The sequence below is a fragment of the Drosophila bipectinata genome, chromosome 2L (assembly GCF_030179905.1).
Source record: "Drosophila bipectinata strain 14024-0381.07 chromosome 2L, DbipHiC1v2, whole genome shotgun sequence".
NCBI lineage: Eukaryota > Metazoa > Arthropoda > Insecta > Diptera > Drosophilidae > Drosophila > Drosophila bipectinata.
Window position 1 is genome coordinate 1724563 of NC_091736.1, and position 20118 is coordinate 1744680.

Below are 20118 nucleotides of genomic sequence, written 5' to 3' on the forward strand. Positions count from 1 at the left end.
GTTGGTGGAATGGCCATAACCTCCCAGCGGGCCATCAAATACCTGGGGGTGATGATCGACGCCCGGCTCTCCTTCCGTGAGCACCTAGAATATATCCAGGGCAAGGCTGCAGCCACTATCAGGGGCCTCACCCGGATCCTCCTCAATACCAGAGGACCAAAGCAGAACAGGAGAAGGCTCCTCGTGAGCGTTGCCTCGGCGCAACTTCTGTACGCGGCTCCCATCTGGGCTGAGGCGATGAATACGCCCAGCTACAGAAGAGGAGTTGACGCAGCGTACAGGCTGGGAGCAATAAGGGTGGCGTCCGGCTTCAGGACAGTCTCCGACGACGCCATCCTGGTCATCGCGGGGATGGTCCCGCTGAAAGAGCGCGCTCGAGAGCTTAAGGAGCTAAAGGAAGCTCGCGCTCGTTATGAGGTTGCTGGTGGCGCCCTTGATATATCTACAAGGGAGGAGGCCAAGGAGAGGTCGCTCACAGCCTGGCAGGACTGCTGGGACTCATCGACGAAAGGAAGATGGACGTACACTCTCATCCCCAATCTTAGAAGGTGGGTGTCTCGAAGCCACGGACAGGTCGATTTTTACCTGACGCAGGTATTGAGTGGTCATGGCTGCTTCCGGCAATACCTAAAGCGTTTTGGCCACGCGGAGGAGGACTGGTGCCCGGAGTGCGGGAGATCGGTAGTCGAGGACGCCAAGCACGTTGTCTTCGAGTGCCGCCGGTTTGCACGAGAGCGCCACCGACTGGAGGCGACGGCGGGCCGCTCACTCCACCCAGGAAACCTTGTGGAGACAATGCTGGAAACCCAGATGCTGTGGGACGCAGTAGCATCCTTCGCTGCAGCGTTAATGCAGAGGCTCAGGAGCATCGAGCAGGAGAGGCGGTAGGGTGGAGAGTTGGGGCCTGCTGCGGGCGAAGCAATGCCTAACGGTCGTCCCGTCCGTCTACAAGCCCTTACTGTCCATTACCCACGACCAACCACAAACCCCCCCCCCCCCCCCCCCCCCTTTTTATGTTATGTTATGCTAAGTACGTTAAACTATTGTTGTTGAGACTAATAAAGTATATAAAAAAAAAAAATGTATATGCAAATCATGCGAAACATAGGGGGGGAGGTTGGGAGGCGAGACCGGGACGGTGACGAGAAATGATTCATGGTTGTGTTTATCAACAAACACGTTTCACGAGGCAGCGTTCTCAGCTGCTAAGGAAGCCAAATGGGCACATGACAATAAATAAGCCAAAGTCAAGTCTGTACTACATAGTACCCCTAGTGTTATACACAGAGAGGGAAAGGGCACTGAGTTGTGTGCAACAGGAGGGGGCGGTGGCAGGCAGGCGGTGACCTTTTGGGGAGGTGCCTTTGTCCGACAAACATAAACAAGTGCATGGAACTTGACACATGTTTCAAATGCCATTTTGTTGGGCCATACATGCAACACACTAAGCCAAATAATCGAGGGCTGCCTTAAAAATATAGGCAATATTTATTAAAGATATTATTTTTCAATCTAAATTCTTTAAAATAAGCTAGTTCTTCTAGAATCCTAGATGTTTCTACTACTAGTATCTGTCTAGTTTTCAGGGCTATCTTTCATTTTTTACAGACTCTAACAAAAAAAAAAATGGTTCTATTTAAAACTTAAGAGTTAAAGGTTCTTGAAGTTCTTTAGAAAATGATTTATTAAAACAAAAGTTTTAATATATATATGAACTTTTAATATATGAACTCTTGCATACCTTTTCCATAACATTTTCTTCTTTAAAACTCTCATAATTTCAACCAATACCCAGTCCGAAAACTCAATACTTCAATACTCTTTCTTTAGACCTCGCCAACCCGATCCATAAGTTCTCGTATATATGGCACATATGCATATATCTGATGCATATATACGAGGCGCTAATCAAATGCAGCTGGCGATGACGATATATGGTATGCATGTACAGAAAATGGAGGAGAACTGAGGACTGCTCCTGCTGCACTTTCGTATAAAGTCAGGGTGGACCCAAAGTCATAGGCATTTAACAATTTCAATTATTAAACAAAATAAAAATGTATATAAATAAATACATAGAAGATAAAAATCAAGCTAAAGGTTGAAGCTTAAAACTCTTTCCTCTTCCCGATAATGATTTATTCATTATGTCGATATGCAAATCGGTTTACGTGTTGCTAACTTTCAACTTGTCTGCAAGATACAAAATAGAAATTTGGCGAAAAGTTTTCAAGTTCAAAGCGGTAACAAGTGTGCAGACATAGCCCGGGTGGTGGTGGTGATGGTGGTGGTGATGGTGGTGGTGATGGTGGTGGTGTAGTTTGGTTCATCCTAATCGTGAGGTTGCACATGTGTGTATTTGACACTCGCTTTTGGCCTCCTCAGTGTTTATGACTCATTTGGGCAAACGAGTTCTCAGCCCCCCCTTTGGGTCTGAGTTTCTTCGCTAGAAGAGTCGATGGAGTTGGGAGAGTGCTTGTGTTAGTTGCAAGTAATTTATATGAATTTTATATGCAATTGCATCAATCTCAATTATATTGTGCTTCAGGGAGCACTCCGCCCACCCTCACACTGCGCCCCTGTGTGTGACATGCAATATTAATTAAGGTTTTTATTTAGGTAATTGCTTTGAACGAAAGCCAACTTGAGGAAGCTTTGCTCACTCACCCAACCGGGCTGGGTATGGGCTTGGCTTGACGTCAGTATCGAAAGATTGCAGTTTATAAATCTGCATGTTTGCGCATACGTCCAGGTGAAATACAGTTCAAAGGTTCAACGACCAGAGCAACTCGAGTCAAGCTAAAGGACAATTTCGGACGAAGAGGAAAAGTGCCAACATAAAATGCTCCATCTTCGCAAAACGACGGTCGGCCGTTATGCCCATAAAAAGGTTAAGATGTTTATCCCTATCAGTGTCTGGACTGGCAGAGTCAGTAAATTCATCAATTAAAATGGATGGCAATGCGGGCGGAGTTGGTAGACCGATTGAGCAGCGATGGAGCAAAAGAAACGACAAGAAAAATCAATTTAAATGATTACAAATTGAAGGAGACAAATAGTCGGGCCAACGACAGTTAAAGACAAAGATCCTGAGGGACAAGATATGCCAGATGTTTACCGAGAATACACAAAGAACAATCGATAAGGGGTCTTACAAATTGAGAATTTAAATAATAATAAGGTACTATGGGCACACTTAAAAGGCCCCACGTTAGGCGCCAAAATTAATGAATAATATTTTAATAAAGACTTTCATGTCTTAATAATGATATGAAGAAGATTTATACAGATTTCCTTTCGTGTATTTGCTTTTGGATAAGACAAACTCTGTAAATTCCCCATTCTACGTCCCCTTGGTATAGAAAACATCCCAAATAGAAAATGATGCGACACGTAAACAAATTTTAATTTTTTTTTTTCTCGTCAGTCAACACCAACCGGAGCCGGAATGACAAAACAAGATGACAAGAGTCGCCTTCAGATCCAGTTCCAATTCGAATCCATTCCCAAATGCCAGGCCCTGGATACAAACTGCACTAACTGACTGACTGACTGACTGAGTCAGCTTCTTCGACAGAGGCTTCATCTTTATTTCATGTTTCAGACTTAATTTCTTTTCTTCCCCCCTTTCTTTTTTTTTTTGTTATTTTTTTGAGACCCAACAACAATTCCAGGTCTGGGTCGCACAACGGAGAATGCTTTCCTCGTTTTGCGTCAAGAGTATTGTGTAGGAAATCCTCGGCGCCTCGACTACATTTGACACTTTGGATATATTCTGAAGCCGTCTCCACGGCCATTCCATTCTGTAGTTGGCTCTTCGACAACGAAAAATTTCACTGAGATGCGCTCCAATATTGCTTTTTTTTGCTGTTTGCCGTTTCTGCTCCTGTTTCTGTTTCAGTTTTTTTTTTGTTTTTTATTCGGCTCTGACTGAATAAACAATGGGGCACAACGGTCCTGAATAATAGATTTTTAGCTTTTGATTGTATTTGGTGGCGATATTTTTCGCAACCCTAAAAATGGAAAAATCATGAACTGCAACCGTTGACGGCTTAAAAATTAAATTGTTCAAAACACAAATTGAAATTGCTGCCAAGGCGGCATCGGCATCGGCATCGCCAGCGACGGTATTAACGTGACTTTTGTGGGTGGCTTTACGTTTTATTTGTTTTTCCTTTTCGTGTTTTATTGGCTTTTGGCAGGCAATCCCTGAAATTGGCTGATTGTAAGGGAGTGGGGGGACTACTCCCCACAAAAAGAAATCGACAACAACGAATTTAAAATTAGAACAGGGGCTATATTTAAAAAGGGAGAAGTTGGTAAAAACGTTCAACAAACAACAAAGGGAATTGGCAAGGTGATGAAAAATTTGAATATTTAATATATTGAAGGTCTAGTTATTTAAATGAATATCTACCAGATATCTCCCACAAAAAACCGTCAAGTAAAAACTACCATCTAATTAAAAATCATTTCGAAACTAATTGGAGATATCTTCGACTATCGTTGAGTGGCTTTGATTGTAATTTATCGATCTTTTGGATTCAAACTCCCTGTCCGGGGTTAATAACATGCAGCATAGCACAATGAACAGAGGAGGGAATGCTCCAACGAACCGAAAAAAGAAAAGTGGAAGCGATACAGATTGCAAAACGGACAGCAGCAATGAACGCAAAAACAAGTGGACGATGAAATTGTGAAAATATATAACATAAAACAAAGGAAAAATGTACAAGTTACTGGAGGAAAACTGACGCATATGACTCCAGACACGAATATAAAGTATTGCAATACCATACCCATTTCAGAAACATCCAGAAGAGCAATCGATTTCTTAAAATATTCATTGAAAATAAAGCAATTCCCCTAGCAATATAAAAAATCTAACCTTTTATTGCACTCCAGAAACCCCATTTAAACGTTCGTCTTGTGCGCCTTACTTTCGCTTTTTTGTAGAGATTGTTGATAGCATTATGGATACAGCAGCCAGTGCTAAGAATCTTCATTCATTAAAGATGCGTTAACTTACTCTTCCCCAGACCCCCAGGCGAGACCTCCCTCCCTGGCTGCTGGCGTTTATTTATATCGAGCATCCCATACATAAGTCTGCGATTTTTCCTTTGATAATTAAGTTGTGTACATTAGTTGGGCTTGCTTGTCTGCCCCACTGCGTGAGCTACAATATTCTGGTCTCTTCGGCTCTTTACTTTTTTTCTACTTATTTGCAAAGGCGGTGGTCCTAGGGGCGTACACAGCATAATGCTTATATTAGCCGGCTTGTGTCTGATAAGTGAGTTATATATGTATGTGGGCGGGTCATGTGGCGACCCCGTTGGCACTGCCAACATCCTAATTACCCGGCATAAAAACGTTTCTCAGCCCTGTGCGTGTCCCTTTGATTAGCGTCGGGGTAATGAGTTTTCAGATTGGCGTACAGAAGTTGTTTAGAAATGAATCTAGTCGACCACTTGCCATGGAAATGTGTTAGGTAATCATGTTAATCTTTGTGTTGGCCTGTATCTTGATTTTTTCCAGTCTTAAAGTGAACTTGAACTGTTGAATTTGGTTAAAGTAGGCCCTAATACCCCTAAAATTCAAAGCAGTTAAGGTTACTCCAAAGGTCTAGTTTTGTATTCTATTGCGGGGAGGTGGATGGTGGGTGGTGGTTGTTGGCGATTACAATGAACTCGCCATAAAAAGGAAATATCACAGACGGCATCGATGGCATTGAAAAGCCTACAAAGCGGCCCATAAAGCCCCGGCAGTACGTGGCATGTAATAAAACGCAATTTAAGAACCTTTTAACTGGCCGATAGAAGGGGGAATGACTGCGAAAAGGACAACTGGAACGAGAGTTGCAATCGAACTGGTCGGTCGTCGGCATTTATGCCTCGTATTTGGTAATCAATGCTGCCAATATCCCTAAAAGGGCATTCAATAAGCCCCAGCCATCTCGGAGTACAAAATGAAATGAAAATCCTGTTGGCCGGCCAAACAGGGATCTGGGCTCAGGGACAGGATGGCAGGAGCCAACCTTCATTCAAACAAAAGGATGATCAGAACGGGGCTTGTCTGCAAAAATGAACAATAAAACCAAGTTGATTAAATCCCCGGTGACAAAGTTGTTTATTAGCGAAAATGCCGGCTAACTTGTTTTCGGTGAGCGGATTTAGAATATTGTATCTAGAGGAGGTACACCAATAAAATGTTGTGTACCCAAGATAGAGGGTTATGCTTCATCTTTTACAAAACAGTTGGCAAACATGCGCCAGACAATGCCGGGGAAAGCCAGACACGAACGATTTTAGAGGATATTACCAAGAAGAAGTACACTGTTCAAAGAATTTTTTAATAAATTTACATTTAATTATTCTAAACAGAATATAAAATGAAAATATTAACTTGTTCTAGTTATGATATTAAACTAAATGCTGGAATATTATTTAGTAGTTCAAGTGTACTTAGATGACCAGTGTAATCAGGACCAAAATGCACCCAAACATCGCCCTCTACCGGACCAACATCCTTCTGCTGCTATTCTGCTCCCAGTTCGCGTATCCTTCTTTGAAAAGACAACGGATATGAATATACCCTAAAGCCATCAGACAGCGTAAATGAGCGTGTATTGAAGATAAAAATGGCTGCAAAGCGAAACGGAACACAACTGAAGCTGAGAAGGGATATAGTATAGGAGACTGGGAATGGGTCTGCAACTGGGATATAGAGAAAGGCAACGTTCAAACTGCAGCAAAGCACAAAAACAAACAAAACATGGCTAAATAGCAGGATCCACCCACCAACCCACCATCCCACAACCACTTCACATTCAGCTAAAACTCTAGAAATGCCTGCTTTTTCTCTGATACGGAAAATCTGTTTGCCAGCAAAAAAAAAAAAATGGAAAAAATTAGAGGAAAAAAAAAAAAAAGGAAAAAATTAGAGGAAAAAAAAGTCAAATGCACAATAACCAGCAACAGGAAAGTTTTTCAAGCGCAGTGTTTGCAGCTCTTTAGTAAGTTGAGAATGGCAATCCGCTTCCGAGAAGCCAGATAGTGTTGTGAATAAAGGACATCAAATAGAGACTTTAGAAAAACAAATCAAAGACCTCTATAGCTTGCTCTTTAATTATCCTAAAAATTAATAAACTTTTGATAAAAAATCATACTTCATTTCCATATTTATTTACTTTCGGTATCAGGCTGTGTGCATACTTTTTACACGAATAACCCTTTCATCTCTTTGAACATTATATTTTTTTTTTACATTTTTTACCCCGATTTTTTGTGTCCATCCGGTGGTGCAATCAACGCTTCTTACTTCCTTCATCTTTCCTTCCCATAACAAACTGCATAGCTCCGGTTTCAGATCTTTCGCAGGGGTATGTATATCTCCATGTCCATGGCTCGGATGGCTCAGACAAATAAAAAACAAAAAAGCAGAAGCTGTTGCACACATACGCCGGAACATTGTGTCGATTGCGTGGGCGTTACTGGGGGGAAATGCTATTAACTGGTCATACCCCACGGAATAGCAAAGTTGTTTCTGCTTTTTTTTTATGGGCACTCGCTTCAAGGCGCATGGAAGCGTTATTCCATTCCCATTTCGCTTTTTTTTTAGTTGCCTAGTCTAGAAGTCTGCCACATAATCGTATCAGCTGAAGATTTGTAATATGAAGCGGAAGAAATGGAAGATAGTTTCTGGATAGCAGACCTATGGTTGTTCTATGGGGATTCTAACAATAGAAGGTATTGAATAATTTTTAGATAAACCAATGACTTGAAAAACTATTCCCAACAGATGCCTTAATAAACCATAAACGTAAAGAACCCCAAATAAGCCAACTTACGACAAATTTCCAAAAAACTTTTTCAATTTTTTTTCAGCGAAAAGTCGGAAAGTTAAAGTACTGCCACCAAAAAAACTACCCGAGAAAAGTTTGCTGATTTAACCAATTTTAAAACACACACAAGCTCAGACAGACAACGTGGTGGCAGACACACAAAAAACACCATTCCATTGACCGCAACAGAAAAACAACACCCCGCCAAACTGTTGAAAAAACAGTTGGAGCTGGAGATGGAGCAGCATCTGCAGACTGGCGACCACAGGGCCCTGGTTCAAGTAAAAACTCATCAAACTATATTTTCAATAAATAATGACAACCACCGGGGCGAGGACGTTGCAAAATGGCGGCCATTTTGTTGCCTCTCCACCCACTCCCCCCACACTTGCAACACACACGCCAGCGACTGCCAGCCATAAGCGCCACAGCTTCATTGATTTTATGCCATTTGGCCAGGAACCACAACCGCTACAAGCATAAAATTGAATCATAAAAAATCGAAAACTATATAGTATACATTTAATGTGGGCTTGCCACGCCTCGTCGTGCGCCCCAACATTTGCATGAGCTGCAAGCAACTGGCCAACTTCTCCTTTTTTTTGTGTCCGTCAGTCAACTGACAAGTCAACAACGATGCAACCTGCCTAGCAAGGACTGGCAAGGACCAAAAAAATAAAAAAAAATAAAAATCGTGACAAGGGGGTGGAGAAAGGTGTACAGAGAAAGGGGTGAAAGGATTGGCGAAATGGTAGACAGGCAGGGGGGACACAACCTGGCACTCTGAGTGGCTTTGCTAGAAGGAGTGGGCCAGGCTAGGCCAGCCTAAACGAATTCTAGAGCTACTCGACGTCGGGCCCTTTTCCAACTACTCCTTTTTCGACTTTCTTTGTCGGCACATATTATAAATTGCACTATAGGGAACACCGTGCCGAAGTGCCGGCGTGTGAATGGGCCAAATGCGCGGAGCTCCACAAGCTGCACAAATGTGCAAGGATTGAGGTTAGTCCCATCCGCCGTGGAGTTGGTCAGGGAAGCAGTTGCAGTTTTTCACTTGTGCGGTTCATCGTTTAGCGGCGGTATCACCAAAGGAATGAAATATGTATGTCCTGGACAATTTTTTCAAGTCCTAACTTAAGAGGTTAGTTAGGTTTTACGGACTAAAAAGGAAAAGATTTGTTTAATTTTTGTAAAAATATATATAAAATACATTTTATTTTAAATTCTTTATTGTTGTACACATTTAAAGAAACATTTCTATAATATTTGCAAAAAAAAATCTTTGCCATTTTGAAGTCCCTTCAACGCTAGTTTCGGGTTCTCGGAAAAGGTGAGTTTGCCTCAAAAGCATATGTATGTAATATGATACTATGTATGTATGACTAGTAGGATCATTATTTTAATATTTAATTTACACCTATGGTTGTGACCCTTTAAAATAAAAATAAAATTAATAAGACATAAGCTCTTATCTTGCTTACCTCTTTTAACTCCAGAAATGTCTTTTGCGTAACCTGAAAGTAAATAAAAAATGTTCAAACTTTAGTAAAATTCATAAGTTTATTAATTATAATATTCTGGTATTTTAAAGAAGTTGTTTTAAAATTTGTAGAAACAAAATTTCAGTGAAAAAAAGTCTTTAAAAGACCCCCCCCCACTTATTCGCATATTTTCGCCCTTTTTTCGATGGGGTTAGCCGGAGTGGAGAACACGCAAAAGTATTCAAATTAAAATCCACTTCAGTGAGCAAAATGGTGAAGTGCAGACGGAAGATGGGAAGGAAAAATGTTTCCTTCCTGGCAGGCCGAAAGGCAAATTCGTTGAGGGTTTTACCCGAGGTCATATTTTTATGAAAACAGTGGAGTATATTTTGATTGTCATTCCTGGCTGAATCATCACGTTGTGAAGAAATCGTAGAAAATATAGCTATCACTTTGGACCCTATAGGGGAAAACCGCATTTTCAAGGGATCCCATCACGAAAAATGGACAAAAAATCTAAAAAATATTTTGTCTCAGGATTTTGATGTAGAATGGTGGAGAATCGATATAGAAATCATTTAAGGTATTCCTCTTGAGAATCGGATGAGAATTGGGGAAGATATAGCTATCACAGTGGGCACTATAGGGGAAAACCGCATTTTCAAGGGATCCCATCACGAAAAATGGACAAAAAATCTAAAAAATATTTTGTCTCAGGATTTTGATGTAGAATGGTGGAGAATCGATATAGAAATCGTTTAAGGTATTCCGCTTGAGAATCGGATGAGAATTGGGGAAGATATAGCTATCACAGTGGGCACTATAGGGGAAAACCGCATTTTCAAGGGATCCCATCACGAAAAATGGACAAACAATCTAAAAAATATTTTGTCTCAGGATTTTAATGCAGAATGGTGGAGAATCGATATAGAAATCGTTTAAGGTATTCCTCTTGAGAATCGGATGAGAATTGGGGAAGATATAGCTATCACAGTGGGCACCATAGGGGAAAACCGCATTTTCAAGGGATCCCATCACGAAAAATGGACAAAAAATCTAAAAAATATTTTGTCTCAGGATTTTGATGTAGAATGGTGGAGAATCGATATAGAAATCGTTTAAGGTATTCCGCTTGAGAATCGGATGAGAATTGGGGAAGATATAGCTATCACAGTGGGCACTATAGGGGAAAACCGCATTTTCAAGGGATCCCATCACGAAAAATGGACAAACAATCTAAAAAATATTTTGTCTCAGGATTTTAATGCAGAATGGTGGAGAATCGATATAGAAATCGTTTAAGGTATTCCTCTTGAGAATCGGATGAGAATTGGGGAAGATATAGCTATCACAGTGGGCACCATAGGGGAAAACCGCATTTTCAAGGGATCCCATCACGAAAAATGGACAAAAAATCTAAAAAATATTTTGTCTCAGGATTTTGATGTAGAATGGTGGAGAATCGATATAGAAATCGTTTAAGGTATTCCGCTTGAGAATCGGATGAGAATTGGGGAAGATATAGCTATCACAGTGGGCACTATAGGGGAAAACCGCATTTTCAAGGGATCCCATCACGAAAAATGGACAAAAAATCTAAAAAATATTTTGTCTCAGGATTTTGATGTAGAATGGTGGAGAATCGATATAGAAATCGTTTAAGGTATTCCGCTTGAGAATCGGATGAGAATTGGGGAAGATATAGCTATCACAGTGGGCACTATAGGGGAAAACCGCATTTTCAAGGGATCCCATCACGAAAAATGGACAAAAAATCTAAAAAATATTTTGTCTCAGGATTTTGATGCAGAATGGTGGAGAATCGATATAGAAATCGTTTAAGGTATTCCGCTTAAGAATCGGATGAGAACTGGGAAAGATATAGCTGTCCTTGTGGGCCATATAGGGGTCTATATCCTATAGCTGCTATATAACTGAATTATCGAAATTGACTCTATTTTCGTGTTTTTGAAGATAGAAAGTATGAAGTTCCTACGGATTCTATTTTGGGGCAGCTTTTCTTTCTTGTTTGTTGTTGAGATACTTAAAGTTACTTAAAGAAATATTTACTGGCGACCATTTAAAAAAAGAATATTTAAAGAATAGCTACTGTTCTCTAAGAATTTTATTTTATTCTATTGTCAGAATTTTTCCCTTTGATCTTCACATACGCATTCAGAAGGGAAACCACCGACAATCACAAAGGAAACGCCAAAGGCTCTAAGTCCTTTAGTGGAAAGATAAAAATATTTTAGTTTTTAAATCATTTTTTTCCGTAATGCAAACTCTTTTGCTTTATGGTTAGGCATATACTTTTTTCATTTTATGGCCTTGGGCGAATTAATTTATCCATTTTCCGCAGCCAAAATAAAGATAAAACTTTAGGGCGAACTAGAGTGAAATGTATGAATGTTATTTAAATGTTATTTTGTTGAACTTTTTCTGAACTACTTTGTAACCTTTTACTAAGAAAAATGATTGGTATTTATGAATCAGATCCTCGAGGTAGTATATTACCATATTATTCATAAATATATTTAAATGAATAATACTAACATTTTTAAAATAGTCTGGAGATAAGATACACCCAAGACTCTCCTATTTATACTTTTAAACATTATTAGACACAAAACCTAATAAAGAACAAATAAAGAACTGTTCTGGTATTAAGAGTAAAAATAACTATAAAAGGTACTTTTTTATCAGCAAAGCCTGGGGGAATTTAAGATTGTATTCTTTTGGCATGTGTAGGAGTTTAAATATCAAATAGTCATTTTCAAGAAAAATCTGGAGGCTAGCAGATTAACTGGTAGATAGACGTAGCCGTTTGGAATTTCACTCTGACCCAACTAACCCAACAAACCCAAGCAATTTGCATGTGTAACGAGGCTCACCGATTATAAAAATGCTAATAATCACGATGAAACCTTACGCACTCTTGCAGGAAACGCCACTCAGATTGTAACACTTTCGTTTCTTTTCATTTCAGTTTTCAACCCACGAAGACCTATGGTTATGGTACATAAAATAAATATTTTTATTTACTGGAGCGTATCTAGCCAACTGTCCTCTGGCATATCTACATGGTAGTTCCATTCATTGATTCGGTGTTATTAAAAGTTCATTTTTTATACCCTTGCAGAGGGTATTATAATTTTGGTCAAAAGTGTGCAACGCAGTGAAGGAGACATCTCCGACCCTATAAAGTATATATATTCTTGATCAGGATCACCTCCTGAGTTGATATGAGCATGTCCGTCTGTCCGTCTGTCCGTCTGTCTGTCCGTCTGTCTGTTTCTACGCGAACTAGTCTCTTAGTTTTAAAGCTATCGTCTTGAAACTTTGCACACACCCTTCTTTCCTTTGCACGCAGTATATAAGTCGGAACGGCCCGGATCGGCCGACTATATCCTATAGCTGCCATATAACTGATTGATCGGAAATGGTATAACTTTGGTGTTTTTAGAGTTAGAGAGTTCAAATTTGACATGTGAGCTATTTTTGGCAAAACATTACGTCATGCCAAATTTCATAAGGATCGGCCGACTATATCCTATAGCTGCCATATAACTGAACGATCGGAAATGACCCAACTTTCGTGTTTTTGAAGATAGAAAGCTGGAACTTAGTACAGATTTAATTCTTGGTCAGTTGATCCAACCTACCAAATTTCATTAGGATCGGCCGACTATATCCCATAGCTGCCATATAACTGAACGATCGGAAATGGTATTTGGTAGAAATATCAACTTTCGTATTTTTGAAGATAGAAGTTTGGGACTTTTTTTAGATTTTGTATTGTAATAAATTGGATTATATATTCCTATTCCCATAAGGATCGGCCAACTATATCCGATGTTTGCGATATATATCCGGTTTTAACTGCAAGGGTATATAAACTTCGGCTCCGCCCGAAGTTAGCTTTCCTTTCTTGTTTACATTTATTATTTGGCATTTATCATATCAAAAACCTTGTCTTTTATAAACAAAAAAAGGTAGTCTTTGAATTGTCATTTTTAATGGCTGACTTATTACATGAAAAATTGTACAATTTGTTTCTGACTCTGAAATATTTCCTGTTATTATGCAGTTTCAAAAATAAACTGACTAGACATTTGGCTAAAAATAATTTATATATTCTGTTTGTTGAAAAATGTTCGATATTCATGAATTGCAATGCATTTTTATTTACTAAAGAAACACACGAATATGTATGTATTTTCGTAAATAAACAAATAATATTTCGTTGCGAAAATATTCATTTATTTATTGGAATTTATTTATGCCTTATTGTATTAATTTCTGTACAAATTCGTGATGACTTTCGTTTAGGGGAAAAAGTTTCCATATCCATATAGATTCCTGACTTCAGAACCGGCAAGCAAATGAAATATTCAACCGCACATAGCAGCCATTCAACTCTTTGGCCAAAAGTTTTGCCTTTATTGGCAGCAATCTGCGTGTACCGTGTCAGGGATATGGGATTCTGGCCCCCAGGCAGATTCCACATGCAGCAGGACGACAGGAAAAACAGATAGACAGAGATTCCAGACACTGCCAGACCGAACATAATGAGCGGCATTAAAACTAATGAAAATCAACTTTGGCACACCGACGAAAAACGGTGGGGGCAGGGTCGGGGGGGTGGCATCCGAAAGGGATGATAATGCCCCCAAAAGAGCGCGCAGCATAAAAATGTCGACTTCTGTGGCAAAGTGGAGAAACAATAAAAATAAAAGCAAATGCCGCCCCGCCAGCCCTGAACCGTGGAAGGCCTGGGTACCCTGGCAGGGCATATCCCCCCATTTTCCCGCCCACTCTGCGCCACTCTGGTAACCCCGAGCAACAATAAGAAAATTGCGAGACAGACAAAGTGGAAAAACGCATAAAGATGAAGAACAGAACAATGAGGGAAATGGATGGCTGGAGCCCGCAAAAGGCCAGCGCCATTGAGACCCCAAGACTCCCAAGTCAAATATTGAAATATCTTCCTGAAGAAATAGATAAATTCTTTATCATTTTTCTTTTCAAAAGAATTTATTAAATCAATAATATAATCAATTAGATGTTTTAAAAGGATTCTGTATCCTTAAAGGATAAAGTTCAGGAGCATCCGTAAGTGTAAATAATTTGAAGCTCCTTAGAGTCGGGATGCCGACACGAAAATGTGCTTTGACTTCTTAGTTTTCTTTCTTTCTTTGTTTTGTAGAAGGGGATGTGGTGTATCTTGTATCTGAAGCTGCGTCTGTGCATAATGTATCTTGGCGCTCGTCTTGGCGAATCTTTTGCCTCCGTTTGTTTATGCTTCGCAACTTGACTCACAAAATAAAAATGCAAAGAGGATAGAGGAAAAGAGGGAAAAAGAGGGAAAAAGAGGAAAGAAAAGAAAAGAAAAGTTTTTATGCCTTTGTCTGCTGCTCGTCTGTTTGTTTATGTATCTCCTCGGTATCTCTGTGGCTTACCGCGCAACTTTAATAATTTAATTAAATTTTTTTTTTTTGCTTCCCCCCTCCACCCCCTCATTGTCGTTCAGATGGTGTCATGCGAGAAGTCCCGGTTTGATTGTTATTTAGGCCATTTGGCATAATGAGGCAGCATAATTCTCACATAAAATCCAATTTAAGGGCTCCCTGATTGAATTACAGGCCATACACACACACACACATATGCGAGAAAGTTGAGACCATTTATCAGGCCACTAAATATTCCATTTGGCAATAGAAAGTATAAGCCATTATGTAATAGAATCCGCAAAGACGGTAAGAGTATTTTAGAATTTAGGAAAAATTAAATAACATCGAACGCTGTCTGAAGAGTTCCTTTCATCACCTGGCGGGATACACCATCGCCCTCCCATTTCACCCCATTTGGAGCCCTTTGCATGTGCAGCACCCTAGAAAGCAATTTACATCAAGTCACGCCCTATTATTAAAGCTACTCATCAATTTGAAGTGCCATGCGCTTCACTCATTCAACAAGCTTAAGGGATTTATCCACCACATGTACTGGATGTATTTTTTTATTATATTTTATTTGGCTGGCACTCGGCAAACAATAAATGTCACTCGCATGCACAGCGAATACGACTCTTGAATGTGACACATTTTGCATTTTGAAAATACAATTGTATCTGCCACACATGTATGACGCAGATAGTCTATCTTCTAGATGGCAATATCACAATAAATCAGCTCAGGGCTGCCTCGCAACGAGATAAACCATTTTTAGGTCAATATACTGATATACGAGACTGTACATCGCGAATATATCAATCGGCAATCACGTTGTCATCTCTAGTTTGGATGGGGATGGCTTCATTATTTGTTTGTTTACTATGTTGCACTTGGCACGTACAGCAAATAAAGAAAAAGGAAAATTGCACAAATGCCCAGGAAAAATGCCTATTGTTCTAGGGCCTAGAACTCTCCACTCCTTCGCACCCTTCGCTTTATTGACCAATGTGACTTATGACATTTTTTTTTCCTGCTGTGGGCATAACATTTCAAGAAAGTTCTAGACAACAGCTTATCGATAGTAATAAAAACCAGAACGCCAGCTGCGACTCCAAAAATTAATATCACTTTTTAGTGAGTGGGGTATTTTATTAATACAATCCAAGACTGCTTCAAGATTAAGATTATCTTTTACTGAAACAAAGAGTTTTTAAAAAGATAGCTGAGCTAAGTGGGGTGAAAGATACTGAGCTAAAGATACTATTGTTAAATAAGATATTATTGTTATGTAGAAGTGGATATCTAGATATCTCCCCCAGTATTGATTAAAAAAAGAAACATCAGTTGTTAGTGACTGCAATATTATACTTATTAGGGAATACATAAATCCCAATTTTATTCAAAAATAAGTCTATCTTTCCCTTAAACAGATGATATTAAAACAAGATATCTTAGCTAAACGCGGTATATAAAGATACTATCGCTGAATAAGATACTATTGAATAAGATACTATACTACTATATCTAAAAATTGTCATATAATATGTATAAAAATATAACGTCAGTGAGGGGAATATTTTAGCAACAGCAACCCAAACTTATTCAACAACAAGAAAGCAAAGCTAACTTCGGGCGGAGCCGAAGTTGATATACCCTTGCAGTTCAAACCGGATATATATTGCAAACATCGGATATAGTTGGCCGATCCTTATGATTACATCATAATAAAACCAATCAATTACAATAAAAAATCGAAAAAAAGTCCCAAGCTTCTATCTTCAAAAATACAAAAGTTGATATTTCTACCAAATACCATTTCCGATCGTTCAGTTATATGGCAGCTATAGGATATAGTCGGCCGATCCTAATGAAATTTTGTAGGTCGGATAAACTGACCAAAAATAGAATGTGTACCAAGTTCCAGCTTTCTATCTTCAAAAACACGAAAGTTGGGTCATTTCCGATCGTTCAGTTATATGGCAGCTATAGGATTTAGTCGGCCGATCCATATGAAATTTGGCATGTCGTATTATTTTGCCAAAAATAGCTCTCATGTCAATTTTTAGCCCTCTAACTCAAAAAACACCAAAGTTATACCATTTCCGATCAATCAGTTATATGGCAGCTATAGGATATAGTCGGCCGATCCCGGCCGTTCCGACTTATATACTGCGTGCAAAGGAAAGAAGGGTGTGTGCAAAGTTTCAAGTCGATAGCTTTAAAACTGAGAGACTAGTTTGCGTAGAAACAGACAGACGGACAGACAGACGGACAGACGGACAGACGGACAGACGGACATGATCATATCAACTCAGGAGGTGATCCTGATCAAGAATATATATACTTTATAGGGTCGGAGATATCTCCTTCACTGCGTTGCACACTTTTGGACAAAATTATAATACCCTCTGCAAGGGTATAATAATTCTACTATCTTAGCTATACTATCGCTATCTTAAATCCTGCCTGTATCTGCATCAGTATCTTTGTATGCATCCCAAGATAGCTTCTTTTTTTAGAGAAGTTTTTATAAAATTTATAAAAAAAAACATAAATATCTGTCACTTCCGTTGAGTATTAAAAGATGTATTTTACATAAACCTAAGCTATCTTTAAATGCAATACGATACTATAGTTTGTTTACTATCTTACCTAAACAGTGTATAACTATCGCTATCTGAAATCCCTCTTGTATCTGTATCTGCATCTGTATCTTTATTTGCATCCCCAGATAGCTTGGTTTTTTAAGAGAACTTTTTATATAATATATAAAATGAACATAAATATCTGTCACTTCCGCTGAGCTTTGCAAGCCAGCTGATAGAAAAACTTCTTCCGCGATAGTAGCTGTTGCGTATTTATTTTCATAAAAAGTTCTCACTTTACATTTCTTTCTATATGGTATTTGCGCCCAGACAGATAATGCCAAGACATTGACCTTTTTTTTTTTTTTTTTGCATGGGCGTACAATAAACATAAGAACTTGGCTAAAATTTTGTGTGTCTCGCTTCCAGATATACTCTATTCTGCTCTTGGGGCTGCTGCTGGTGCTGCTCCCCTTCTTTGTGTTGTCAGATTAGCCGGCCAAGTGGATAAACCAGTTTTCATTTCTGCCTTCTCTGTTGCTTCTTCTTTGGTTCTCCTTCTCTCTCTCTCTGTGTGTGCTCATGTTCATGTTGCTTGACTTTGTTGCTAATTAGCCAAGAGTGGATGTTGTTTTTGTTGTCTTGGGGCCCTGCCCTGCCTCGGGTTTTGTAATGTTGAACTTTAAGAAAATCTTGCAAGGCAAACAAATTAGCTAAAGTGGCAAAAAAAAATACATAAAATGTATTTATTTTTTTTATACAAAATACCTAACATGGTTAGTATATATTTTTTTCCAAGTATTTCACAACGCAAACGGATGACTCCCTGAGGTTTTCTCGACTCTGAATGAGTCACTTGTCTTCTGTGGGCTACCTATTCTCACAATGGACTGGCTTTGTTGAAATAAACAAAGGAATCTGGGTATAAGTCTGAGTACGAGGCGTACATACAAATGCATATGTAAATGAAATTTCACATTATTTATAGAAACAGATAATGTTTCTAACCTTAACACCTCACACAAAATGATGCAAATTTTTCGCTTAAATTTCACTTCATTTTGTAGCCTCATCATTATTTTATTTTATTTTCACATAAAAACACAAACAGACACACATTTGAAATTCATTAAATGATTTTTTTTTCTTTATTTCATTTTATTTTATTTCTTTTTGTCTCAAAGGACAATTACCAAAAGTGGCTACTAAAATTACAAGACAACCCCCAACCCACCACCCACACCCCACCACCCTTGCTGAGAAATTCTTGCTGCCTCAATTATCCTGGTGGAGTGCGTAATTATTTTTGTTCCTTTCTGGGGGGGGGGGGGAGAATGTTAACTTTTGTTTCCGCATGATTGAGCAATTATTTCAATGTTATTGTCTATGGGTCATTGGCAGCACCCCAAAGTTGTTCATTTTAAGCTCAGATTGTTGAGGTTTTCTGACAAGTGCAGAGTAAAAAATTATAAATATTTCAGAGATTAAAAAATAATAATAATAATAAACCAACTACTGGTTGATCTTACCATTTACGATGATGATGGAAATGATCGCCACGAATGCAATGTTGAAAGCACATTTTGATGACATTATATGATACGATGGGGATCCAACGTGGATGGTATGGAATAAACAGAATTAGCACAAATTTCTGTTTTTTGGGTTGTTGGTTGACTTTCTTTTATTTATTTTTTTTGGTGGCAGTAGTTGTTTTTTTTTGGGGGCACCCCTGCTCTCAATTGGAGCTGCTCAGTGCACCAGCCATGCCATTTACAAACTTAGCACTCGCACATGGGGAGACACACTTACTGGCTTGCACGCTTCTGGGCATGGGCCATAAATTTTCGAAGCACTTTTTTTTAGCACGCACGAATTATTTTCAATAAATTGTTTATTTTTTTTTCAACACAATTTTTTTTATTAACAAATTAAAAGCAAAAATTAAAAAACTTAAATAATTATTTTATTTATTTTTTATTTTATTTATTAAATTGTATTTTCGGGATTTCTGGTTGTTGCTACGAAGCTGAAAAATAACAGAAATGAGAATATTTTTATTTATTTTCATTTTACTTTCCGAAACAGCTGTTGCTTCCATATACGGTCACATCTTCTCATCTTCTCACAGTTGCATCTCATTATTAATATATTTACTTTATTGAAAAACCTATGTAAATCATACTTATTAATATTATTCTTGTTCAAATAAAAGTCTTAAAAGACACACAGAAACATAAAAGACAAAAACAAAAGCAAAACCAAAACCGAAAAATCACAACACACTATATGCTTTTCACTCGCACTCATGTGAACTAGCAGAGGAAGAGAGAGAATAAGAGAGAGAGGCAGCTGCGGCGCAAACGCAGCCAAATGCATTTAATAAAATATTGTTGCTGCCTCATTGTTGTTACTGCACTGAAAGTAACAAAAAAAATGAAGTTCTGATTATATTTGAACTTTTTTTAATACCAAATAGTACTTTTTTATACGTTTTTTTAAGGTCTTAGTATTTTATTTTTAATGGTAATGCAACTAAACTGGTTTGTTGAGCTAATTAAACATTGTTATTTTCGCATGTTTACTTTTATGTTGCTCTCTTTCTCTCTCTCTCGCTCTCTCTCAGTTCCTTTCCTTCTCCGTGTTGTGTTCTCTGATTGTCCCTTCCTTCCCCTACCCCTACCCCGCCCCGCACCGACCATCACGCGTCATGTTTGTTGGGCATTAAATGCGTTGAAATGCAGCCATTTTGTCTCACA

At 38.8% G+C, this 20118-nt stretch overlaps 1 protein-coding gene across 2 annotated transcripts in view; it reads right to left on the reverse strand.

Annotated features, from left to right (window-relative positions):
* The window catches only part of kuz (zinc-dependent metalloprotease kuz), an 84714-nt gene that overhangs the window by 64251 nt on the left and 345 nt on the right, over positions 1 to 20118 (reverse strand). For both annotated transcript variants that reach the window (XM_070277255.1, XM_070277254.1), the window contains exons 2-3: positions 18889 to 19388; positions 9322 to 9354 (exon numbers count right to left, since the gene is read on the reverse strand). In XM_070277255.1, coding sequence (XP_070133356.1) covers positions 9322 to 9354; positions 18889 to 18952 — 97 coding nt within the window. In that variant the 5' untranslated portion in view covers positions 18953 to 19388. The remainder of the gene's footprint in view (positions 1 to 9321; positions 9355 to 18888; positions 19389 to 20118) is intronic.